Source organism: Myotis myotis, unplaced genomic scaffold (assembly GCF_014108235.1).
Source record: "Myotis myotis isolate mMyoMyo1 unplaced genomic scaffold, mMyoMyo1.p scaffold_m19_p_9, whole genome shotgun sequence".
Taxonomy (NCBI): Eukaryota; Metazoa; Chordata; class Mammalia; order Chiroptera; family Vespertilionidae; genus Myotis; species Myotis myotis.
This window is the reverse complement of record NW_023416401.1, coordinates 87,921,214-87,947,448: the sequence shown is the minus strand read 5'-3', so window position 1 is coordinate 87,947,448 and position 26,235 is coordinate 87,921,214. Positions and strand designations below refer to the sequence as shown.

The window sequence follows — 26,235 nt, the reverse complement described above, 5'->3', positions numbered from 1 at the left end:
CCCACTGGGGATATGCCCGCAACCCAGGCACATGCCCTTGACCGGAATCGAACCTGGGACCCTTCAGCCCGCAGGCCGAAGCTCTATCCACTGAGCCAAACCGGTTTCGGCAGGATCTTTTTTAAAAAGAGGGAGAGAGAGCCCAGCTGGTGTGGCTTGTGAACCAGGAGGTCACAGTCTGATTCCTGGCGAGGGCACATGCTTGGGTTGCAGGCTTGATCCCCAGGAAGGGACGTGCAGGAGGCAGCCGAGCGATGTTTCTCTCTCACTGATGTTTCTATCTCTCTATCCCTCCCTCACCTTCTCTCTAAAATCAATAAAAAATACATTTTTTTTTAAAGAGAGACCAAAACAGCATTGCCAAGTTTGAATGGGGCGCGTGCTGGCCCAGCCCTGTTAGCAAGTTCCAGGCAGGAGTGATGGGCCTTGAGGAGTGGCGCCTCGGGCTGCGGGCTGCACCTTAATTGGTCTGTCTTGGAGTAATTAAAGGAAATGGTGACAGGGACCCGTCACCAAGCCAGTGTGGCACACAGAAATCAGTGGCACCAGGATTGATTTTTCCTTCCGAAAGCTGGCCTTTCTCAGCACGTAAAAAAGTGCTCTTAGCCTGAGTTTGGGAGACTTTTTTTTTTTTAAATAATTGATTGTATATCTCCTGGTGTTCTTTTTCTTTCGAGAGAGCAGTGGGGGGGGCACCCCCACCCCCCCGCCCCTGTTTCCTCTAATCCAGCAGCTTCAGTTTCCCCGGGAAGATGTGACTTTGAAGCTGCCAAGGATGGGCACAGCACAGCTGCCCCCGCGGCCCCGGCAGTGGGGCAGGGACACGTCTCCTTCCTATAGCTCCCATCTGGAGCCTGGACTCCTTGCTTTTCTCTTCTGAAGAGTCGGCGAAGCCAGACTTTCAAGACGGCCTTGGTGTGCTGCCTTTTTTAGGAGGCAAATTGCTGCTCGTTTGTCAGACAAAACAGATGTGGCCAGGAGACAACATCTATTTCCATAATACGAAACAAATCTGGTGAGCCGCCTTGCCTTTCAGTGGGGCCCGCTCATGCGGAAAGCCCAGCCCGCCGCAGTTAGCAGAAATATTTATAGCTTGTCGATTGCACTTCCCTCTGTCCAGGAGGAGCCGCTTGCTGTGGGGACGGGAACGTGAACTTTGATAGGCAGCGGGCGCTGTTGCAAGGGGCTGAAAAGTCTTTTTACTGGAGATATGGGGTTCCTGGCTTCACCTCTCAGTGGGTCTTCTCATCTTCCAAGTGTGTCAGGTGCTGGCCAGAGACCCCTGTTTTCCCATTGTGTTAACATCTCTTTGCCAGGAGGGGCAGGTGGAGGGTGAACTTGGGGGAACCCTGCTGGGTAGGCAGGTAGCACCCCTGACTCTCCAGGAAGACCCAGGACCTGGGCCCCTCGTCAATGGGGTGTTTGCGCTTTGGTTTGCAAGGGAACTGGGGGTCATTGCCCCATTTTATGGATGAGAAACCGAGGCTCAAAGAGATACACCTTGCCCCTAGGTCATGCGACGACTTGATGGCAGGGCTGGTCTCCTGCTTTGGAAGCAGGACCCAGAAAGAACCCCGACCGGCAGGTTCTGCTCAAGCCTTCGGTCCCAGCGGCACCTGCCTGGCTGCACTCTTCAGCCGCGTGCGTATAGGGACTTGCAGTTATGCAGGGAAGAAGATGGGCTGGGCATTCGGGGACTTGGCCATCACCTGTTTGTCCATCAACTAGTTACGCTTCTGCTCTGTGCCACAGGGAGCTGAGATGGATGGTCGTAAAGGAGAGGCCCGGGCCGGCCCACACGGAGCCCAGACTCTAGTGGGGGGGTGGGGACAGGCAGCTGATGTCAAGCCCTCGCCCAGATGGGACAACCACAGATGTCTCCAGACACTGCTAGCTGTCCCCTGGTGGTCAGAATCGCCCCCAGTGAGGACACTGCTCTAACCCCACGGGCCTGCCTTTTACTTAGCTGTGAGTGTGGGCAGGCTGGCAGCCCCTTCATCTGTCAGATGTGTGTGAGGACAGGACTCCCCACCGTGGCTGGTCGGGAGCCTTGAATGATAGGATGCACTCAGAGCTTTTAGCACAGCCGGGCTGAGCCACAGCGGCTGAAACGCTCCCTGCTGAGGTCTGAGGGGCAGAAGTCGCTCCTCCGTTCACTTGTCCACCCAGGGTTCCTGGGGCTTTAGGTGAGCATGAGCCAGGCTCCATGCCACAGGCCAGACCCACCTCGCAAAGGCTCTCGCCCTGACCTGACTAGGTACTCCAGGGTGGGGGGGCCAGTATCCAGGAGACTGGAGGCTGTCCCTGGCTATCCAGCTCTGAGCCACTGTCTTTCCCTCTCTGGTCCCATCCCTTTTGCATCTGATCCATGTCAGGGGATTTCCAAGTTGCTGCCTCCCCCAGACACCCAGCACCCAGTCGGCTTGTTTTCCCAGGTTCATTCAGGAGCCCAGTTGCTGCAGGGATCCCTGAGCCACGGGAGGTGCCTGGCGCCCACCACCATCTCTCCCTTCCACCGAATGAGTTTAAATGTTAGACTCCAGCATTTGCTTTTATGTCTGGGGCTGCAGCATAAGAGTTTATTTGTCTCTTTTTGTTGTTTTTAATCCTTACTGGAGGATATTTTTCCATTGATTTTTAGAGAGAATGGAAGGAAGGGGGAGAGACTGATAGAGAGAAACATCGATATGGGAGAGACACATCAATTGGTTGCCTCCCTTACATGCTCGACAGAGCCGGGGATCGAGTCTGCAACCGAGGTACATGCCTTTGACCAGAATCGAACCCAGGACTCTTTAGTCCACAGGCTGATGCTCTGTCTACTGAGCCAGAGTGTCTAGGCGCGTAAGAGTATATTTCTCCACTAGGGGAGTGAAAGCCTGCTAGAGATCATTTAATCCATAGCGGGCCGCTTGCAAAAAATACCAGATCCGGCAGGTCCCTGGCCCGGCCACTGACAGATGTCGCCAGTCTGTTGGATGCAGAGGCCATGGGCTCAGTGTGCTGTGTTTAAGGAGCTGCTGCAGCGATTCTGGTAGTGGCCTTGTTTGGAAATCACACTGGAAAGTGATACCTGGATCGTTTTCAAACTCACCTTTTCTGCACAGCCTCTGCTGGCATGCACGCACACAGGCACCCAGGAGTCGGATGTACACTTGCCCAGAAGCGGCTAACTCCTCATCACACCCTCATTCCTCATCCCGGGGCATCAGTCTTCGTTCTTGCCCTTGAATGTGGCCGACATTCCTACCTGAGGACATTTGCACTGGCCATTCATTTGGCAGGAGTGTACCTCCTCAGACACGCCAGCCCTGACAGCCCACTGAGGAGCCCCCCCATGCAGCACTCTGCTTAGCGCCCCTGGCGTCACCTTTCCAGCGTGAGAGCTACTGGTACTTAGTGCTTGTTTGTGTATTTTCTAGGGTTAGTGCCCCCCGAGCTAGCACAGGCCCTGGCATGGACCCCCAGACGCAGAGGGACAGTACCCGTCACAGACCAAATCCAGCTCAGCCCAGGTTTCCTGAGAAGGCAGGTGAGCGGTGCGCGTGTAAGTGGAGGGCGCTCAGGTGTCTTCAGCTGCGCGTGCGGCTCCTGACGGCTGGGCCTGCGGTGGCCACTGGCAGCAGAGAGAATGTGTCGTCACTTTATCATTGGCGGCGCATTGATACTTGACGATGCTATAAGGACATTGTATTGGGATATTTGATTGTGTTGGGGATACAAGGACACTTGGATGCACTGGGTGTTTGATTGTATCAGGGATATAGGGACGCGTTGGTACATTGTATTGGATATTTGATTGTATCGGGATGTAACGATACCTTATATTGGGGAACCCAAGCCGCTCTTCCTGCCCTTGGGAGAGAAGCCGTAGGTTCTTCGCTAAAGGGGAGCCCATAGGAAACCATGTTTAGAGGTCACTTAAAGTCTCCTTTCGTCGTTTCTAAATTTTAAATGGCATGTTTAGTTTTCAAACCTGGGAGCCAGACCAGCAAGTTGAGAGATGACAGCCGAGAGATGGTTTCATTTGGCTGGCTGCGTGGCCAGGTGGCAGCTGCTGGGGGAGGCTGGCGGGGGGGGGGGTGGGGGGGGGCGGCTTCTGCCCCGGCTCTTCCCTCCCCTGCTGTAAGCCATCCTCCCGGTGCCAGGCCTGGGCTGCACCCCGCGGATCACTTGAAGCTGCTGGCGGTGCCCTCTGCCAGCATGATTCGAGGCCCCCAAGGGACAGGGCCCTCCAGACTCTTTACTTTTGTTTAAAAAAAAACAAACAACAAAACCCACCTTTATTTTTGGATGATTGTGGCATTGCATGCAGTTGTAAGAGTTTTTGTGCATATCACTCAGCCTCCCCAGTGGTCACATGTTCCCCAGACACAGCCAGCAAATTGACGTTCGCTGCACCCCCGCCCCCCCACTCAGGCTTCCCCTTCATGTGCACCCACTGAGTGTGTGTGTGCGTATGTTTAGTTCTGTGCAGTTTCATCACATGCAGGTTTATGTGACGCCACCACAGTCTAGACCAGCCGTGGGCAAACTACGGCCCGCGGGCCAGATCCGGCCTGTTTGAAATGAATAAAACTATTGAAAAAAAAGACCGTACCCTTTTATGTAATGGTGTTTACTTTGTATTTATATTAGTTCACACAAACACTCCATCCATGCTTTTGTTCCGGCCCTCTAGTCCAGTTTAAGAACCCATTGTGGCCCTCGAGTCAAAAAGTTTGCCCACCCCTGGTCTAGACACACAACAGCCCCATGACAAGGATCCCTCCTTTCTGTCCACACCCATCTCCTTCCCACTCCCTCCCTAACCCCTGGCGACCGGCATCTCTATAAAATTTTGTCATTTCACACACATTGTATACATGGAATCATAGGCTGTGCAAGCTTTTCAGATGGGCTTTTACTCTCAGCATAACTGACGATCCACCAGGTTGTTCATTCCTCCCGTGGGAGGCAGCACGCTGTGATGCAGACGTGCCGTCAGCTTGCCCATTCAGAGTCCAGGCTGCTTCCGGCTGGGGCTGTCACGGACGAAGCTGCCGTGCGCACGCACACGGGTTTCTGTGGATGTAAGTCTCGTTTCTCTGGGAGGAAGCCCAAGTATGCAGGCTGGGTTAGATGGCCATTGCATGTTTGGTTTTGTGAAAAGACCCTTCACTTGTCAACACTGCTGTGTTCTCTGTCCTCTGGGTAGAGATGTGAGTCCTGGTGAGTGGACCTGGGGCTTGGATCTCTTCTGCCTTCACATAATAACTGAGGGCAGCATATTGTGTCCGGGGTGGTGCTAACCACCCGAGAGGCAGTGAGAACAGGAGAAACATGGAAGTTTCTCACTGGAGAGGTGAAGTCGGTAATAAACAGGCAAGCAACTTCAGAAGATAGTTTCTCAGAGTAGCCAATAGGTACACAGCGCTTTCCTATACTCCAGGCACTTCCTCGGTACTTTAAGTCCTCAACCAGGCCGTTGAGATGGGGCTAACATTTTCACCATGGCGCAGATAAAAAAGCAGAGGTGTTGAAAGCCAGAATACAGAGCCAGCACGGCCCAGGCTTCTCACTGAATACGGTGTTGTCCCTTGTGGCCAAGACAGGCGAGCAGGAGATGCAGTGAGGTGAGAGGCGAGTACGTTTGGGATGGCATGACCAGGAGGCATCCCTGAGGTGGGCCATGCAACGATACCAGGACAAAACTGCATGTGCAAAGGTCCTGGGGTAGGAATAGGAAAAAGGCAGGCATCACCAGAGAGTGGTGAGCAAGGGAAGGAGGTGGAAGATACAAAAATGAGGTTGAGTGGGCCTTGTAGAGTTTTAATCTGAGCATGAGTCAGTAATTCAATAGATGTTTAACAAAAAATGCTGTGGCTGCTAGGTGCAGAATAGATGGGGGAGGGGAGCCAGTGTGCAGGGAGGAATCAGAAGATAAGGGAGGACACGTAGGCAAAACTTTCGCTTTTTTTTTAAAAAAAAATCTTTATTGTTGAGAGTATTACAGATGTCCCCCATTACCTCCCCCCCACACCCGATCTCCCCCACCACCCTATTGTCTGTGTCTGTAAAACTTTTGCTCTTTTTTAAAAAATATATACTTTATTGATTTTTTTTACAGAGAGGAAGGGAGAGGGTTAGAGAGTTAGAAACATCGATGAGAGAGAAACATCGATCAGCTGCCTCCTGCACACCTCCTACTGGGGATGTGCCTGCAACCCAGGTACATACCCTTGACCGGAATTGAACCTGGGACCTTTCAGTCCGCAGGCCGACGCTCTATCCACTGAGCCACACCGGCTACGGCTAAACCTTTTGCTCTTGAGGGTGACTCCTACGTCTGCCCAGCCTCAGCCTGGTGACACGCCGGGGCCCCTTTGGAGCAGAGTCCAGGACGAGGTCTCTCTGTGGCTGGGGCCCCTGAGTTGCCGTCCGAGGCTCTGCCCTGCCAGGCGGGAGAGAGCCCCGGCCCCCCCCACCTTGGTCGTCTGCCTCTGCACCTTGTATTCCCAAGTAGCTCTGTCTCCTGACGGATTTTCCGGTTTCTCGACTTTTCTTGTCGCGTCGCTCCTCTCCCTCTGCCCACACCGGTTGTTCGTTCGGATAGGCATGGAGCTCCCTGCGCGGCACCAGCCGCTCCGATCAGCCGCTCCGATCGATGGTGAATGGAAGTGGGCTGGTGTCCTGCGGCCGTGCCTGCCTTTAGCGTGTGGTGGCCGCCACCAGCTCAGTGGCTGCTCGGCAGTCCTGGGGGTTATACTGTGGGGGACCCATGCTTTACGATGAGGAACTAAAGCAGGGGCGCCACGGTCTCACATCAGCATTTGAATCTGGAGCCGGGTCACTCCGGCCCACAGCTTTGCCGCGTCCCCTTCTCGGAGCTCCCCCGCCAGCTGCTGTTTCTCTCCGGGAAAAGGTTGGCGGAACCAGGGGGGCGGGGGGGGGGGGCGCTACCAGCACTTGGCCTGGAAAATGCTGGAAGATGCTCTCCTGCCTCTGGAAGATGCTGTGTCCAAAGGAAGTGATACCGAGGCTGGAAGTCTCAGCCTTGGCGGGGGGGGGGGGGGGGGGGGGGGGGGGGGGGGTTGCTGCGGACGACCAGGAGAGGCGCCAGGGTGGGAGGCTCGTAACTGCCCTCTGGGTATTTCGCGTTGCCTGTCACCTGGAAAAGGAAGAGGAAGAGACTCGAACGGGGTGTAAAGAAAAGACCCCGGACGGGCATACACAGAGACGCCGGAACAACAGACCCCGAGAGAAGGAGACACACACACAGATGCCCTGGGACAGACATTCGCTTCCCGCCTGCTGGGTCCCGGCAGGCCACTCCGGGGCCCCACTACCCTGCCCTGTGTGTACAGAATTGAATTCAGTTCCTGGGGCCCAGGGAGCCTGTTCCCCACCTTCTCCTGCCTTCTGACCTATGACCTTGGCCATCAGTCCACCTCCTGGCTTCTGCCCTGGCTCAGACCCAAATCACTGGGCCCCTCTCTGTCCTGAAAGGGCAGGGCAGCCCTGGGGCAAGTGGGGAGGCCCTGCAGATGGTGGCCGCCCGGCCGACCCCGAGGCGCCCAGCACGTGGCCGGTGATTGAGGAGCTATTGAAAGGGGCTGAGTAGGGACCGCATTGTGCCCGGCTCAGAGCGGCGCTTGCTTTGTGTCGAGAGGCTTGGAGCCACAGCCGATCCGCCTCCCCTCTCCTGGCTCATGTTGGGAAACACCAGCTCTTGGAAAGGGGTCATTGAGGAGGGGAACATCTGCTGGTTTGCAGGGAGCGTGCCTCGCACCGTCGGCCGCACTCGGAGCTCACACACAGGCACATGCACCCTGCGTCTTTCTGGGATGCTATTTAAGATTTTTTTTAAAAAAACCAAAGTGGCCAAAAATATGCAAACTATAGACATACAGAGAGTAAGAAGTACAGTCCCCCTCTTCCAGAAGTAGCCATTGTTAACAGTTTGCTGTTTATCGTCATGTTTGCTGTAGCAATGGGTCTGTATGACATACACTGTTCCAGTCTCATCACTTCTGCCCAACAGTAATTTCTAGCACATCCACCAGCACCCTATGGGCCGTGGGTCCCAGCTGGGGCGATTCTCAGCCAGGGACACTGGGCGACGTCTAGAGACAGCGTGGACTGTCACGCCTTGGGGGTGATGTGCTCCTGGCCCCGGTGGGCAGAGAGCAGGGTGTTGCCAGGCACCCTGTGATCCCAGTGGAGAGTGGCCCAGCCCGAGGCCAGCAGAGCCCAGGCTGCGAGCCCTGCTGTGGATTTGTGTCTGTTCTTCGCGGCCCCATCATATCCCACAACGTGATGACTGTGTTTAGTGGGACGGAGGTGGCCTCGGGTTGTTCACGTAAGAAACACTGCGTGGTGGCCTCATGCACCCATGCTTCCCAGCCCAGCTGTGAATTTCCTGTTAGATACAGTCGTGGAAGTTAAATTCATTGGGTTAGAAAGGTAGCATGCGTTTTAAAAGAATGTTTAATCCTCACCCAAAGATATGTTCTTCCTGATTTTAGAGAGAGAAGAGGGAGAGAGAAACATCCCACATGTGCCCCAACTGGGGATCGAACTTGCAACCTAGGTGTGTGCCCTGACCAGGAATCAACCCTGCAGACTGTTGGTGTACCAGGCGATGCTCCAACCCACTGAGCCACCTGGCCAGGGCAATTTTGGTAGGTACTACCAAGCAAGATGATTATGGCCAATGGCAGGCAGCTCCCCCCATACCCACCCCCTCCCATTTGTTCCCTACTCTCCTGAATTAAAATGCATTTGATTTATTTTATTTTTTAATTTTATCATTTTTACAAATATTTTTAAATTTATTTCAAAGAGGAAGGGAGAGAGAGATAGAAACATCAACGATGAGAGAGAATCATTGATTGGCTGCCTCCTGCACACCCCACATTGGGGACGGGATTGCAACCGGGCATATGCCCTGACCGAGAATCGAACTGTGACCTGCTGGTTCATAGGTCAATGCTCAACCCCTGAGCCGCGCGGCTGGGCTGTCTGGTGCATTTTAAGTAACTTTCCATTGCACCCCCAGCGGGTCCATTGACGGAACCAGGTGTCTCTCTGCAAGTTCACTCCATTCTGCCGATAGCTCCCGCTTGGTGAGTGATATCCTGCTGACAGTGGGTGTTTAAAGATGTTCGATGTCGGTGACAATAGAAAAAAATCCCATTAGTTCTTTCCATTTGGATAATAGCAAGAAAGATAAAAGCACTGCTTTGTCTTTCCTGTTGAAGGAGCTTTTAATCATGAGGTTCTAAAATGATTACATAGCCCTTTGCGGTCCCTCGAGCCCACCAGCCAGTTCCCACAAGTGCTTTCGGACCCACATCCGCCCCTCCACCCCCTCCCGAAAGATAACCTGGGACGAGGGAGGCTCCGAACAGCTGCCACGTGGGCGTCGGCAGTCAGTTCTGGGTGGTCCCTCCCCACCGAGGAAGGTGTCCCACCAGGTGGGAGGAGGGCGCGGCAGGCAGCACAGGTGGAGGGGATGGTTTGCCGTCAGAGTCCTTTAAACGGGGCCCATGTTGTCGGCTCATCACTCACCTTGACTGTGTCTGGACCCTTGGGCTTCCACCTGAGCTGGGGCAGCCTCGTGTGGCACCTTCTCTCTTAGTGGCCTCGGGAGCACAGAGCTGAGTCCTGGGTGCCCATCCCGAGACGCCAGGACCAGAGGGGAGACGAGTTAGAATTCAGTGTGGTACCCACATACTTGGAGCCCGGGGGGTAGGGGTGGGGACAAGCCCACAGGGAAGTCCATTGTGTGCACGTGCACACGCATGTGTTTGACCAAGGAGGAGGGAGGGGCAGAGGCGGCCGGCCAGGCGAGGGGAGGCCAGGAAGGGCCTCGGGGTGGAGGGAATGGGGTGCGCTGGGCCGTCTCCGGTTGTCACATTTGCTCTCCAGGAACACCCGGTGGAAGGAGACTGCATCACTGCCTCGCAGCAAGCTGCACGTCTGGCCACACGCATCTCCCCTCCAGCAAGGGGGCAGGTCCCGGGGACTGCCTGGCACCTGGATGCCACCTCAGGCTCCCCAGCCAGGGTCACCTGATGTCTGAGCTTTGCCCCGTCCCCCCAAAGTGCTGGGAAGCGTACGTGGGAGGCCTCTGTCCGTTCTGGACACTGACAGGTGCTGCTCACGTCTTGTCTCTTTTACTTCCAGTGGAATTGTATGCGCATGCAGCATGGGTGCCATGTGGAGGGGTGGTGCCCGCTGGCCCCCAGTCCGTACACACCCATAGACGTAGGTGTGTAACATTCACTTTTATGTTAAAATATATATATTTAGATTTTCTTAAACAAAAGTGGGCTCGTCCTATTTGGTGGCTTCTTTCTCATATCCGGGCGGTTTTCGAGTTGGTGCACACGGTCTCCCTGGCTGTGCCCGCCCCCCACCCCCCCCGGGGGGACGTTGACGTGGCTCCCGGTGATTTTGACCTTCCATGCAGACCCGCGTGGGCCTTGTGGACACTCAGCTGCGCTCCAGAGAACAGCTGGTCATTTATTCTGTTTATGCTGTGTACCTGCCCCTGGGGAGGCGCTGTCCTAGGTGCTGGGGGCGCGGAGACTGAGTCGCTCCAGGTGACACGGTTGTTCTAGGAGGGGCGGCAGGAAGTAAGCGGTTAGCCGGTCACAGATGGCGTTCCAGGTTAGTGCCACAGACAGCAAGGGGCAGGCACAGGACGCAGGTCCAGGGGTGGGGACAGTCAGGGACACGTCCTGGGGAAGTGACGCTGGGACAGAGGCCGAGGGGGAAGCGGCAGCGAGCACTTGGGTGTGGGGAAAGGTGCTTCCAGGGGAAGGAAGGGCACGGGCAAAGGCCCCAGGTCAGCCGGGGCCAGGTCCTGTCACAGAGAGCGTGGGGTGAAGGGAGAGAATTCCAGGAGAAATGCACGTGGAGGGGAAGCCCAGAAGTTGCTTTCCCTGGCCAAGGCTCACACTTGAAAGGTCCCAGGAGTTGTTTTGCTCTGCAGGGGGACGAGCCCCAGCTCACGCTGCCGTTAGCCCGGCCCTGGCAGAGGACACCTCTCCGAGGGCCTTCTCCAGCCACGCGGATTCAGGCGTCCGGGGCTCCTTCCCGGAGATACTGACTCCAAAGGAGCTCGCGTGCTTCTTGCACAGCGGCGTGAAGTGGGGACTGGGTCAGCCCTCCATTCCCCCCCAGTCGCGATTTGCCTGAAGTCACAGGAAGTGGCAAAGCTGGGATTCAGACTCATGGACCTTGGGGGCAAACCTCATGCTCTGAACCTGAGCCCTCAGTTCTGCCATGAGCAGCAGGGCAGGGAGCCTTGGGCCCTGGTGCCAGGCACGGTCCGGCAGGCACGGACTTGTCCCCTCCTGGACACCGGCACACCAGGCAGTGTCTCAGGCTGCGCATTCAGGTGATGGGGGCCCGACACGCAGCTGCGTGCTCGGCGCCAAGTGAGCACTTGATACACAGAACAGTCTGTTTTTTATTATTATTACTAGAGGCCTGGCACACGAATTTTGTGCGTCATTATGGTCCCTAGGCCTGGCCTGTGATCAGGGCCATCTTCCCCAGCTGCCTGCAGCCGGTCCCCCCTACCCCCCCTCCCCCCCCACCCAGGTTCCCTGTTCGCCATCGGGTGATCGGAGCCTGCCGGCCGGGGGAAGGGACAGGGAGGTCGTCTGTTCCCACCTGCTCGCCGGCCCCGCCCCCGCCGTGGGTTGCCCTCTGTGTGTGGGGCGACTGGTGGGGCAGGGGCCTTGGCCTGGCGCCACCCGCGTCCCCCACCACCCACCCCCGGTTCCCCGTTCGCCATCAGGTGATCAGAGCCTGCCGGCCGGGACCAAGAGGTGGTCAGTGCGCCTCATAGTGACTGGTCAAGCGGTCATTCTGGTGGTTCTGCCATCAGGGTCAATTTGCATATTACCCTTTTATTATATAGGAGTTCTTTTTTAATCCTTACCCAAGGATATTTTTTCCATTGCCTTTTTTTTTTTTAAGAGAGTGGAAGAGAGGAAGGGAGGAGGAAGGAGAGAGAAAAACATCAATGTGAGAGAGACACATTGATTAGTTGCCTCCCTAATGCACCCTAACCAGGACCGGGAATCGAACCTGCAACTGAGGTATTTGCCCTTGGCTGGGAAGCGAACCAAGACCCTTCAGTGTGTGGGCCGCTCTGATCACCGAGAAACACTGGCCAGGGCCGGTACATTTTGTTTTAAAAAAACAAGAAAACTGGCCAGGTTTGTTGCTCACCCCCAAACCTCAAGAGGAAGATACCCATTTTTTTGTAAACTATAAATGATCATACCCAAGAAATTATCGTGCCGTGGAGGTGTTTGAAGTGAATGGCACCGGGAGTATACAGATGACGTGTTAAAGAATTGTACACCTGAAACTTACATAATTTTCTTAACCAGTGTCACCCCAATAAATTCAATAAAGAAAGGAAGAAAGAAAAGAAAAGGTTCCAGGAGAGATCAGAAAGTTATTCCTTTGATGTCTGGTTTGATTTTATTTGAAAGTTGGGGGTGGGGGGTGGGCTGGCTCTCATTCAAATGCAGTGGGGGTAGGGGAGGGAGGAGAGACAGTAAATGAAGTGGCTGGAACCCAGGCAGGCTGGGGTGCCGTGGAATGACAATGAGGCCTTCCCTGGTGGGTCTCACCCAGGCAGGCCTAACAAGATTAGATTTTCATAAGTTTCAGACAGCGCCAGTTTCTAATTCCTCAGTGTGCGGCCGGGAGGCCAGACAGGGGCAGCTGCACGGGCTGCTTGTCAACCAGGAAGCGTGCGGGCTGCCCCTCCGCCCGGAGCAGACACGGGTGGTGGGGGGTCGTCTTGTCTGGTCTGGAAGCTCCCGTGGGCTGGCCGGAGCCAGCGAACTCTGGCCTGGCTCCCCAGCTAAGGAGAGAAAAATGAGCCCCAGCACCCCACTTCCCCTCAAATTATTCCCCAAAATCTCAGTGGCCATCACACCCACTTATATATAACCAGTGGCCTGGTGCACAAAATTCATGTATGGGGAGGGAAGGTCCCCTCAGCCTGCCTTGCACCCTCTCTCCACTCTGGGACCCCTCGGGGGATGTCCCACTGTCCTCTCACAATCCAGGACTGCTGTCTCCTAACCGCTCGCCTGCCTGATTGCCCCTAACCCCTCTGCCTGCCTGCCTGATCGCCCCCTAACCATTCCCCTGCCGGCCTGATCACCCTTAACTGCCCTCCCCTGCCAGCCCAATTGCCCACAACTGCCCTCCCCTGCCGCAACCTGCCTCCTCCGCGCTACATGGAGCCACGGGACCCCCAGGCCTCAGGGTGTGGAGCGGCCACCGGGCCCCGCCTCCGCTGTGCGCACGGCCATCTTGTGACAACATCGCGCGAGGGCCACCTAGGCTTTTGTTAGTGTAGATACTTGCACGGCCAGGCCTGCTCTTGGCACAGATTAGCCAATCCTACACCAGCCCCTCCCCGTTTACAGCTGGGAAGTGGCCCAGGCTCCTGCCCATAATTCAGGTGGCAGCTCTGTCACCAAGAACAGGGGGCCATAAACTCGGACTCAAAAGAATCACATCTTTCCCTCCACTCCCCCCTTGGGAACACGTGCTCCAGACCACAGCGGTGCCAGCCACACCCGCGCTGTGGTCATTGGGGAGCACGGGTCCGAAACCCACTGAAACCTGCCAGGCTCAGTTTCATGCGATCGTGTCGAAAATGTAACCCTGCGTATTCTTCCCGTGTCACAGATCTGGTTGAGAGTTTCATAACTATTTGAAATAATTGATTTCTTTTTAAGCCACGATTTAATGGAATCTTAACAACCAGGTTCTGAGAGAGCATCCTGGCAGCCGTGGCTTCGGGACGCTCCTGGCCTCGGCTCCTGGCCGTGAGGGGTTGGCACGCACCCGGGTGGTCGTGGGAGTTAAAGCGGGAATCCTGTCCTGGCGAGGCGCTTGGCACCCAGACGGTGGCAGAGGCGAGGGCAGCTGCTCGTGTCTTTGCGAAATGTCCTGGGCGGTGCCCACAGCTCCCTGTGCCTGGCAAGAGGTTCCTTCCTCACTGTCCTCACTCTCCTCCGTGTTGGTGGAGAGAGATGGGCACCACTGGCCACAGACACTGGCTTCCAGGACCTCGTGTGGGTGACGCTCCAACCAGGTGGCCAGTCCCGTTAACACGAGGCCTTTGCCTGAACCGGGCTGTTTGCGACCCTGGAGCCATGGGACTCAGGCCTGGGTGTGGGCAGTCGGCCTCCCCGGGGCCCGTGGGCTGTGTGCCTCCAGCCAGCCCACACCTCTGAGCCTCCGTGTCCTCATCTGTCAAGGGGGAGGGAGGTCACAGAATGACAGTGAGAATTCCATAAAGCAATGTCTGTGGGATTCGGGCCGCGCCGGACACCCAGGGGATCTGGGGTGCGTGGACCTCACAGCGACCGCGTCTTGTCTGTGGCAGAGAAGACAAAAGCAGGGGGGTCCGACCACTCCCAGGCGGCGGAGGGACCTGTTCGTGTGGAATTAATTATTCACAAGGAAAGAGGACGCTAAATTAAACTAGAGTGGCCTTACTCTGCACGTGGGAGAGGGGCCCGATCACCCCCGGAGCCTGCCCCATGCGCCCCCACCCCAAGGAGCGTACAGAGTGCAAGGACAGCTGCTCTCGCCCACCCACGGAGCAGACCTGATGCCCACACAGTGAGGGGAAGTGCTGTGTCTTTCCCGAGGGCTCCGTCTCACAGCCGGGTCCCCGGAGCAGGGACCAGGGCCATAGTCCCTGGTGGCCTCGGACCCAGCTGCCAGCCTGGGTGGCCTTTTGGATGACCTTGCCCCAAACCCTGAACCCTGGGACAGCCAGCATTTCCAGGGCGCCAGCCCGGGGGAGGGGTGCCATTGGTCCCCACAGGGGTGTCGGGAGGCGTGATGACAGGGACCGCGGAGCACCTGCTGTCCTGTCCTCTGAGCTCTTTCCAGGTTGTAACTGGGGCTCACAGAGGTGCATGTGCCCAAGGTGTCACACCTTGTAGCTGGCAGACGCAGGTGTCCTCAGGTGTCCTTAGAAGTGCTCGGGGTGTGGGAGAGCCGGGAAATCTGCGCAGAATAAGGCCCTTTCCCATTTCAGCTCTCAGGGAGGCTCTGGGTTCAGTACCTGGCCCTGCTTTTTCTAGGTTTGGCCCAAGGCAACTGCTCCCTGAGCCTCAGTTTGCTGGTCTGCAAACTGGGGATGGGGATGGCATCCACCTCATCCCTCGGGGAAACAGCTCAACGCTGGGCCAGCACATGCTGCGGCTGTTAGCACCGTCACCATGGTTACAGCAAGTAGTTACCATGAGCACCGCGAGTGGGGCTGTGGACCAGCCCGCCCACCCCATCTCGCTCTGTCCCCTTTGTGACGACCGAGCTCTGGCATTGAGTCCTGTGGTCACTGGAGCTTGGGGACTAAGGTCGGGGCTCAGTGTGAGGTCCCACCTCTGCCTGTACCATCCAGGCCACTTGGCCTCCTGTCCAGGTAAAGGGAGGTCTGTCGGGTTGGGGAAACTGAGGCGGAGCCCTGCATCTGCCATTGGCAGCTGAGTGACCTGGGACTCCGCCTTGGCTGGAGGTCCGAAGCCGCCCACCCTGTGCTTGGCCTCCCAGTGCCTTTAAAGCTCTTGGCGAGTTGCTGGCACTAGAGGCGGGGCAGCTTCCCGGAGAGTCCCTAGGTTCTGGGGAGATGGGGAGGTGGGTCCACTGGGGAGCCGCCCGGGCACTGTCCCCTTTGGCCCATGGGGTTCCAGCAGCAGCGCCTTCCAGAGGGGTGTGTGGCCTGGGGAGAGGGGCTCATGCTGTGAGTGCTCCCCCCGCTTTGGGAGCCGGAGTGAGGGTCACCCCCAGCTTCCCAAGGGGCCAGGCCAGTGGCAGGCCTGGGAGGGGCTTGGGCCGAGCGATGGCGCAGCCTGTGTAGCGGGTGGCCGCCCACCTGCTCCGGGGACTGTGGGTGCAGATGGCCTCCAGTGTGCAACCTTTCCCAGCAGGTGCTTTCGGGGTGCACGTCCCAGCAAAGGGGTTCATGTCCTCTGCTTGTGAGAGTGCATGGGGGTGCTGTCAGCAGGACCAGAGTCCCCTTGCCCCACAGCCAAGGCCAGCCCCCGCCCAGGGCGTTCTCTCCTATCCCGGGGAGTCCGCTGCTGGGCTCCCGCACACTCAGTGCCCCCTGAGCCTTTGTGCCGGGCGTGGCCTGCGGCATCCAGGTTATCCCTTTCTCTTCAGGCTAATAGGTTTGGGCTGCCCTTGTTTTGCTCTCGCTGGGGTGCTGGTGAATCCCCAGTAATCACAGTCACCTTAAGGCAGTGGTTCTCAACCTTCCCAATGCCGCGACCCTTTCATACAGTTCCTCATGTTGTGGTGACCTCCAGCCATAAAATTATTTTCGTTGCTCTTTCATAACTGTAATTTTGCTACTGTTATGAATCATAATGTAAATATCTGATATGCAGGATGTATTTTCATTGTTACCAATTGAACATAATTAAAGCATAGTGATTAATCACAAAAACAATGTGTAATTATATATGTGTTTTCCGATGGTCTTCGGCGACCCCTGTGAAAGGGTCGTTCGACCCCCAAAGGGTTCGCGACCCACAGGTTGAGAACCGCTGCCTTAAGGGCACGCTCCCTGCGTGCAGCACATCACCATCCACAGGCTTCCGGGGCAGCTGCCCTGGCTTGGGCAGCAGGGATGGACTGAACCACGTCAGGCCACACAGAGGCTCGGGGACCCTGGCCAGTCTCCTCCTGCTCTGGGCCCAGACCCCACAGCTTGGCTTCCAGAATATGACCCCAAACCAGCCGTACTTTCTTTTTCTGGGTTTCTCCCTCCCCCGTGCCTTCATGGGGTCGTGACCGGCACCTGGGTGGGTACAGCAGTGCTGTCAGGAGCTGTGCTCATTTCTGGACCCCAGAAACCAGGTCCTCTGGGCCCCTCTTGGCTGTCCGTGGAGCTTCATACCCACTCACTCTGTGAGGCCCCATGGGCCTGGGGGCCGGCAGCCCTGTGCTGCAGCCACTGTCGCCATCTGGGCCTGGCAACACCAGCAGGAGGGCAGAGCCTGGCCTGGGTCCTGCGAGCCGCCTGGGCAGGGACAAAGGCAGCCCACACCCCCCTCCAGGCCCAGCGTGGGCAGGGCCCCTGGAGACAGCGGGGGAGGGGAGACGGGTGCCCACCGCTGCTGTCCGGCTGGGTGCAGAGTGGGCCTGGCAGGGGGCGGGGAGTCGCAGGCCCCTCGGGGAGGCCACGGTGTTGCACACAGCCGGCCTGTGTGTCCCTGAATGGGTGGCTTTATCCTGGGTCCTAACCGCCAGGACCTGGCCCTATGGAATCAAGCCAGGCTGCCAGGCCCGGGACCAGCCTGTCTGGGGAGGCAAGAGGTGTGGCCATAGTTCCTGGGTTGAGGCCAGACGCCTGGCCTTTGCCCAACCCAGGCCCGCCCTCCTGGCAAGAACTCAGGGTGTCCGGAGGGTGGTGGCGGCTGCCGAGTGTCTGCCTGGCGGGGCCCCAGCCTTCTCAGGGCTCCGTGTCTCACCAAAGCCCCGGCCATCCTCCTGCCGGGCCCCTCCAGAGCAAAAAGGAGACACAGTCCCACCCATGGGCCAGAGCCGAGGCCCAAACTCCAATTAAATTCCTGGGTCAATGACTGTGGGAGGAGCCACCAATTCTGGGCCCTTGGGCTACAGGAGTCGGTCACCTGACCTCTGAGATGGCTGACGATAGTGGCCTGGGCTGTTCTCAGCCCCACACAGGGTGCCTGTGCCACTGTTCCTGTCGCTGGGCATTCTGTACATGAAAGGAGGTTGCATAGCACTGCTGGCACGTGCCCACCACATGCCAGGAGCACCCCCTGTTGTGACTGTCACTCCTGTCCCCAGATATTGCCACATGTTCCCTGGGGGGCGGACTTCCTGACTTACTAATGGTGCCAAGTGAGCAGATATATAAGGAGAAGGTGGGCATCCTGGAAACCAGATGAACGGGCCAGGGCTCCCGGAGGATGTGGCTCAGTGTGGAGAGGCTTCCGTGGTTGGACCAAAGTAACGTTCACTGCTAGAATCCTCCGGAAAACAGACCAGAGTCAAGAGGGGCTGGCCCTGCAGAGCTTGGAGTTTGGGTGGACCCAGTTGGGGGCAGAGCGCTAACACAGCCACACCTGACCTGCAGCCACAGCCACGCCTCACCTGCAGCCACAGCCACAGCCACGCCTCACCTGCAGCCACAGCCACGCCTCACCTGCAGCCACAGCCACACCTCACCTGCAGCCACAGCCACACCTCACCTGCAACCATACCTCACCTGCAGCCACAGCCACACCTCACCTGCAGCCACAGCCTCTCCTTACCTGCAGCCCATCCCACCCTGCCCACTCCACTCTGTCTTGGAGGAGAAAAAGCTGAGCTGAGTGGCTCTGGAGTGCCTGGTGGCGTGTGGAGTCTTCCTGTCCGTTGGGTCTGGAGGCACAATCCCCTGCTTGTTGGACAGGGCATTCTGCCCAGCGGGCTGGGGAGGCTGACACCTGCTGGCTGGTGGCCCCTCTGCATGTCAGTACCCAGTCCCAGCAGGACTGGCACCAGCGTCACCTGCTGGGGGCCGGGGGAGGGGATGGGGGGGGCTCTGCTGGCACCAGCCATGGCCACCTGCCAAGCCCCTCAACAGGGACCCACTAAGTCAGCAGATCAAAATACCCTTCCTTTCCCAGCACTTGAGAGCTTTTCTGTTTTCGAGGGGAAACGAAACGAAACCAGAAATAAGAAATGAGATTGCAGTGTCTGCGGCCACGGGGACTGGTTGTTCTGAGCCTCTTGGCCAGAGGGTGGTGCGTGTGGTGTGATTGTTCGTGTCGTCTCTGAGAGTTGGGGCGTCTGCAGGAGCCATGGCGTTTACGGGCCGGGTGTGTGGGGCCGTGCCGGGCTCCCGGGTCTCACGCGTCCCCTTGCTGTTGCAGCGGAGCTGGAGTTCGTGGAGATCACCATCATCGTGGTGGTGGTGATGGTGATGGTGGTGGTGATCACGTGCCTGCTCAGCCACTACAAGCTGTCCGCGCGCTCCTTCATCGGCCGGCACAGCCAGGGCAGGAGGAGAGAAGACGCCCTGTCCTCAGTAAGTGCCGCCCGCGGGACATGACGGGGTGCCCCACGGCGGGGCCTCCCAGGAGCTGCAGGGGACAGAGCTCCGGGTTCAGGCAGAGGCCGGGCAGACGGGTGGTGGCTCAGGTGCCGAGCCCTGCGGTGACCCAGCCAGCGCCTCCGGGCGTCGGGCAGGGACTCAGCGCCTTGGCGGCAGCAGGTCACCTGGGGCCGAGTTTAATCCCAGCTCCACCATCCTGGCCGTGTGCCCTCGGACCAGTCCCTCCTTCGTGAAACGGGGCTTCAGTCCCACTTGTGTGAAGGCTGGGGCAGGCGCTGGGGTCCAAGGGCAGCTGGGAATCGGGGAAGGTGGCACCTGGCAGCCCCGAGACTGCGGGCGGCGCACATCTCTGAGTCGGCGTTCTTTGGGCACCGGGAGGACAGCGACAGGACAGGAGGCGGTGCTGGGTGCTGGGTGTGGCCTCCCGGTTCCCGGGTCTCGGGCTGAGCCAAGCCCTCAGGCAGGCCTGTCCCGGCAGGTTCGGGCCTCTCTGCCTGCCTCAGGCGCAGCCTCTGTGTCTCACCAGGTTGCCAGGGCAAGGAGCGGCGCTCTGGTCCCTTCCGCAGGAACACTGGGTGCTCAGCCCGAGCCCCCCGTGTATGCAGAGGGCACGGCTGCTCGGAAGGGGTCCAGGCTTCTGCAGCCAGGGCTCGCCTGTGTGCTTGGTCGCTGCTGCTGTTACCCTAGGGACGGGCCACCAGCTGCAACGCACAGTCTGGTCTTCACTTACCGTTTTACAGAGAACAGGCTCAGAGAGGTGGGAACACTAGCCTGAGGCCTCACAGCTTTTAAGTGGTGGTTTGAGAGGTTTGAAGAGCCCACAGCCGTTTGTTCTCCTCCCTGTTTGTTCTCCCTCGGGGCTGGAGCAAGTGAGGCCTTTTGCACAAAGGAGAATACGCCAGCCCTATAGACATGCTCCAGGTGGGTCCCCTTCCCTCCGAGCCCGCGTGAGCATCTGTGGAAGGGGTGGAGCTGGCCTTTCTCCCGCTGCCCCATGTGGTCCAGCCGATGAGGATGAAGTTGGCGAGAGTATGGAGGTGGAGGTGCAGAGGCTCCCGGGGGAGGCGTGCCTGCTTCCAGGGAGGGAGGCAGCTCTGTGGCAGCACCTAGAACTTCACGCCCAGACGGAGGTTAGGACTCAGGAGAGCCAGGGCTAAAAGAAGGGTGCCCCTCCCCCCCGCCCTCTACCCAGCCACCTGCACAGGTCCCCAGGGACGCCTGGATGGGTAAACACAGCCTTGTTAGGCCTGATGTGAGGGTGGCAGCTCCCCTGGGGACCCCCTGCCAGACAGGGCGTGTCTGAGGAGTCTCCGGGCCCAGCAACCTCCCAGAGAGACCCAAACCCTGCCACAGTCTGCCGGGGGCTGGGCCCAGCTGGCCTGGCTGCCCTGCCGTGGCCCCTTTTCGGGGTGACTTTCTGGGTGTTTGTTTCCTCACTGGCATGCAGTCAAGCCCATTCCCATGGAATCTTCCCTGGTGGCTGTGCTTGCCCCAGAGCAACGTTGTTAGTGATGTAACAGACCATCCGCCCCACCAAGCAGGAACTAGCTCACTCTCTGGCCCTTTAGGAACCAGTTTGCAGACCTCTGGTTCTACATGGAGAAGCCATGCCAGGCTGGACGGGCTCACCACAAGGAAGCTTCTAGAAAGAAAAGGAGCCAGGTGGAGCCTGGAGTGTTAGGGATGGGAGGGAGGCAAAAAGGAGCTGTCAGGAACAACCCTGGGGTCTGGCATTTGATCTGGGAAGATGTTGGGGCCATTCACTGAATTGGGGAACAAGGCCAGGAAGACCCGGCCCTTGGCAGGGGTTGAGTGCAGTGCCGTCCTGGTGGTGGGTTTCTGTACTCGGGGCCAGGCTGGGGGGGGGAGCTGGGCTTCTGTGGGAGCCTCCAGGCAGGTGTCTGGCCCGGTGGCTAGTTCCCGGAACTCCCGAAGGAGGAGGCGACCTCCAGGTGCAGGAGTTGGAGGTAGTCGGTGGCAGGGCTGGTGGGTGGTTCTGGGTCTGCAGTGGGGCACCCAGGCGCTGACGGGTGTTTCCTAACCTCCCTGGGTGGTGCTACTTTGCAACCAGGTGGAGAACCTCCGGGCTAGGGCTCCGCCGGTGGGGGTGGAGGTGGGGAAGAGCTGTTGGCAGCCATGTCCTGCCGGGGCTTGGCTGGAGGGCCTCACAGGAGGCTTTTAGAGGGGCTTGTATGGGTCACATTTCATCCAAGACGCCTTGGCTGCTTGCACCCCTCCCCAGGGCTCCCGACTCCACTTGGGAACAGGTGGTTGGTTGACTAGGAGAATTGAAATGATGCTTTAAAAGCTTATGACAGTGCCTGACACCAAGGCAGCAATTGATATGGCATTAATATTAGTCCCAAAATGGCCATTGACGACCATATTAACAGTAACAGTGTGTGTCTGCTCTCTGCTTCCCCACACCTGGAACATACTAGGCCCCATGAGTCTTCCTGGTTTAGTCAGTGCATTCCTGTTGGGACAGTTTTGAGAGACACAGGGCCCCCTAGTGGCCATGTCGGAAGTTGCAGCCCTCCAGGGAATCCTCAACTGGGAGCCCTCCAGAAAACGTGCCCCCAATGAAATGAATGGGATGATGGATGAGTTTGTTATTCTGATTGTGGTGATGGGTTCCTGGAATATACATGTGCCAAAGCTTAACCCCGTTATATACTTTGAATATGTGCAGTTTATTATATGTCAGGTATATCTCAATAAAGCTAGTTTTAATTTTTAATTTTTTTGCCCCTCAGATGAACTGATCCTGGTGTGGAGGTCCCACTTTCCTGGCCCTCGGGTCTCTCCGCATGAAACAGGAGTCTCAGTACAGAGGGAGGGGTCTTTCGTCAGATGATAGAGGTCCCAGGAACCCCAGGCAGGGTTTCCAGCTCGGTGGGAGCTGAGGGCCCCGATGTCTGCAGAGCATGCTGTTCCCTGTCCCCTGGCCCCTCTGTGAGGTGGGCTCACTCACTAACCTCCGACGGGCCAAGGTCAGGGTGGCCAGAGCAGGGCAGACGCTGCCCGCAGCAGGTAGTAGGTATGAAGGAGCCAGCAGTGTGGCTGGAACTCACACAGAGCCGGTGCAGCCTGGCTGCCCATGCGCAGACTGGAGTCCAGAGCCAGCCCTCTCCATTCCCCAGGGGAGCTACAGGTCCCACCCAGAGTTTCAGGGCAAAGGGCATAAGCCTCATGAGGTGGCAGCGACATGCCTGGCACCTGGCCCGGAGCTTGGCACAGAAGTGGGGTCACATCCACATTTGTTGACTCACTGAATCATGTCGTGGCAGAGCAGCTAGGTGGGGCTTCCCTTACTAACTCTTGTATTTCTTCACCTGTAACCTGGGCTCACAGTGGGAGGCCAAGACAGTCAAGAGCTAAATAAACAAGTAGACAAGATGTTCTTGTGAGGGAAGTCATTAGAGGACAGGATTTGTAATGGGTGAGGGCCCTCTAGGTATGGTGTCAAAGGAAGTCTGCAAGGGGCACTGGGATTACAAAGCAAGGAGCCTGGCTGGGTGGCTCAATTGGTTGGAGTATCATCCCGTGCAAAAAGGGTCTTAGATTTGATTCCCGATCAGGGCACAACCTGGAAGCAACAGATCAATGTTTCTCTCTCACACATCTCCCTCTCACTCCTCCCTCCATCTCTCCCTCCCTTCCTGTCTCTAAAAGCAATACACGTATCCTTGTGTGAGGATAAGGAGAAAAAAAACAAGACGTTGGCCATGCAGTGGGGTGGCCAGTGCAAAGGCCCTGAGGTGCACACTTAGCATTTCGACGCACTAGATAGCAGTCAGCAGGGCTGGAGACAGCATGGTGATGGCGTCCGATGTGTACATATGCTCGCAGAGGGCGCACTCGGAGCGGTTTGCACGCTCCACTCCTTCAGCTGGAATTCAGCCACTCGCCCACGGTGGCAGAGCCAGGCAAGGGTGGCCAAGGCCAGGGGGGCTGGATCCGGCCAGGCTTTCTTAGCAGCCAGTCCATGGGTTACTTTGGATTGATTCTAAGGTCCACAGGAGGCCCTGGAGGGTTCGGAAAAAGGAGATTCAGCTGCACGTTTTAGAAAGTGTGGAGGGTGCATTTTCAGGGACAGAGTGGGAGCCCAGAGCTGGGCGTCTGAGAGGTGTGCAGGCCCGGTGGGGAGGAGAGAGGTGGATAGTGCAAGGTCTCATTCCAAGTGGAAGGTCCCAGGGTCAGAACCGGGTGGACCCTGGCTCTCAGCTGTCCTTCATCCCCTGACCTGCCTCTCTCCTCCCACACAGGAAGGATGCCTCTGGCCCTCAGACAGCACCGTGTCCGGCAGTGGAATCCCAGAGGTGAGCCCCAGTGTGCCTGCCCCCCCCTTCCCTCCTGCCCTGTACCTGCCCTCTCAAGTGCTTTAGTGGACCCAGAAGCCCCCAAGCCCAGCGGTGCCCTTCCCGGGCCTGAACCGCTGGCTGCTACAGGCTCACACGCTGCCCTTCTCAGAAGAAATGTGCGGTGGCTGGTCCTCCCTGCCCGGACAGGATGCACCTACCCCAGGGAGCACCCCGTGTCTGCCCCAGACCAGCCAAGGCGGCCCCCCTTGAGCTCTGTGATGATCCCAGGCCCATGTCAGGTGGAGGCCAGGCTCCAGGCTCCCCTCGGGCCTGCCCTTCCCTCCCTTTCCCCAGAGGGCAGAATCGCAGGCAGCCATCCTTGCTTGGGCCCAGCTTCTGGGGACCCTCACTCTGCTCTGCTCCCTCCAGCCTCAGGTCTACGCCCCACCGAGGCCCACGGACCGCCTGGCCGTGCCCCCCTTCGCCCAGCGGGACCGCTTCCACCGCTTCCAGCCCACCTACCCCTACCTGCAGCATGAGATCGACCTGCCGCCCACCATCTCGCTGTCGGACGGGGAGGAGCCGCCGCCCTACCAGGGCCCCTGCACCCTCCAGCTGCGGGACCCCGAGCAGCAGCTGGAGCTCAACCGCGAGTCGGTGCGCGCGCCCCCAAACAGGACCATCTTCGACAGCGACCTGATGGACAGCGCCATGCTGGGCGGCCCCTGTCCCCCCAGCAGCAACTCGGGCATCAGCGCCACGTGCTACGGGGGCGGCGGGCGCATGGAGGGGCCGCCCCCCACCTACAGCGAGGTCATCGGGCACTACCCCGGGTCGGCCACCTTCCAGCATCAGCAGAGCAGCGCGCCGGCCTCCCTGCTGGAGGGGGCCCGGCTGCACCCCGCGCACCTCGCGGCCCTGGAGAGCGCCGCCGCCTGGAGCCAAGAGAAGGAGAAGCAGAAGGGACACCCTCTCTAGGGTCCCGGCGGCGGCCAGGGCAGCGGTGGGTGAAAAGGCAAAACACTCCGCACTTCTAAGAAGAGAGAGGAGGCCGGGCCGGACACGCGCGTCGCCATCCCCTCCCCCTCCCTGTGTATAAAAATAGTTCCATGTCTGTCTGGTCCGGATGCACAAGCTAAGAAAGCTTGCAAAACAGAACACACACACACACACACACACACACACACACACCGTGTTTCTTTGTTGAGCCGTGTCTTGAAGGCAAAAGAGAAAAAACAATTCTCCCCTAGTTTTTTCTGTTGCTAGTCGAGCTTCGTGAAGGCTTCCTTTCGTTTGTTGATGATGATTTCACTTAACTTTAAAAACATATTTGCACAAAACCTTTGTTTAAAGATCTGCAATATTATATATAAAAGTATATATAAAGTAAGAGAAACTGTATGTGCGAGGGCAGGAGTATTTTTGTATTAGAAGAGTCCTATTAAAACACACACAGGTTGTTTTCTGAGCTGGAAGAGAAAGTGGCCCCTTTGGCGTGCCATCTCAGAACGTGTGTATTACCTTGTAAAGAAAGCAATGACAAAGCAGGGGTCTAGAGTTATTTATATAAATGTTGAGCTTTTGCACTATTTTTTAATATAAATATGTCAGTGCTTGTTTGACGGAAACTTTTATCACGTTTGTCGAGACTCTAAGGGAGAGATGCCGAGCCCGGCGGCGGGCAGAGGGGCTCCGCCTGGGCGCTGTGCCTGGGGTAGGCTCTTCCCTCCTTACACATTCCTGCCCGAAGGGGACACGTTTCCTCCTCGGGGTCAGAACAGCCTTTGAATCGCATGACATAGAGGCACCGAGTTCCAGGTGGTGGCTTTGCCTTCCCCAACTGAAAATAAACTGTTACTGAAGGAATTTAAGTTTTCCCTCCTATTTTTTTTAATCGTGAAGGTCCCCATAGGCAGGGGCGAAGGTGCTGCTATTGACACGCCGAGGGGTAGAGATGGCTTGTTGTGCAGAATTCGATGGTGGCTCCAGAGCTGGTCGGTTAAGGTCGGTGCAGTCCGCTGGCTACAGGAAAGGCCCAAAGTCCTAGGACTGTGGCCCTGTCCCTGTCTTGCTCTCTACGGATGATTCCCACTTAATGGGCCAAAAACAGAGGACCAGAGGTGAAAGCGACACTCGCAGGACATGCGGAAGGGTTGAGACAAAAGACGGTCACACCCCGAGCTCGAGGCTTTAGGCCAGGGCTGGGGACGTCGGCCCAGGGGCCCTGTAAGCCCCGCAAGGTCATTGGGTCTGGCCCTGCCACGGCAGTAGGGGCGAGTGAGTCAAATGTCTGAGCGAGCACAGCGGCCCAGTTTTTAAGGTGGTGATTCTGTACGGCCCGTGAATGGAAAGAAGTTCCCCACCCCTGTTTGCAAGCGGGTCCTCTGCCTTCTCTCCATCCCCGTTCCTCCTGGAAACAGTCCTGTTCCGTGTGTTTCTTTCCCTGTGTTCCCATAAGCATCTTCCTCAGACACGACTCCTGTTCACCGGGGTTTCACTGAGTAGATTTGGGTGTGAGGAGACCCCTCGTGGGTGTGCGTGGGCACGCGTGTGTGCGAGTAGAGATGAGTGGCAGGAAGTGGAGTGGGGGTCTCGGCATCTGCCGAGGACGGTGGCTGGAGCTGGAGGCCTTTCTCCGGGTGAGGACTCGCTGATCTCCATGGTGGGTGACCCCCCAGCCTGAAGAGCAGCCCCCCATCCCCCACCCCACGGAGGTGTCCTCATTTTCGGCAGAATGCCAACTAGCCGACTGACATAAGAGAACGATAGGAGGCAATAACTATTGTTTTTAAGCAACTATTTTATTACTTGAAA

The 26,235-nt window shown here is 57.7% G+C and overlaps 1 protein-coding gene across 2 annotated transcripts in view; it reads left to right on the top strand.

Moving 5' to 3' along the window:
* The window catches only part of PMEPA1 (prostate transmembrane protein, androgen induced 1), a 49,729-nt gene extending 24,442 nt beyond the window's left edge, over positions 1-25,287 (top strand). Inside the window, exons 2-5 of one of the 2 annotated variants that reach the window (XM_036322062.1) lie at positions 3,423-3,532; positions 18,936-19,090; positions 23,386-23,439; positions 23,851-25,287. In XM_036322062.1, coding sequence (XP_036177955.1) covers positions 3,457-3,532; positions 18,936-19,090; positions 23,386-23,439; positions 23,851-24,399 — 834 coding nt within the window. In that variant the 5' untranslated portion in view covers positions 3,423-3,456 and the 3' untranslated portion in view covers positions 24,400-25,287. The remainder of the gene's footprint in view (positions 1-3,422; positions 3,533-18,935; positions 19,091-23,385; positions 23,440-23,850) is intronic. The other variant, XM_036322061.1, reaches the window with a different exon arrangement.
* Positions 25,288-26,235: the final 948 nt, after the last annotated feature.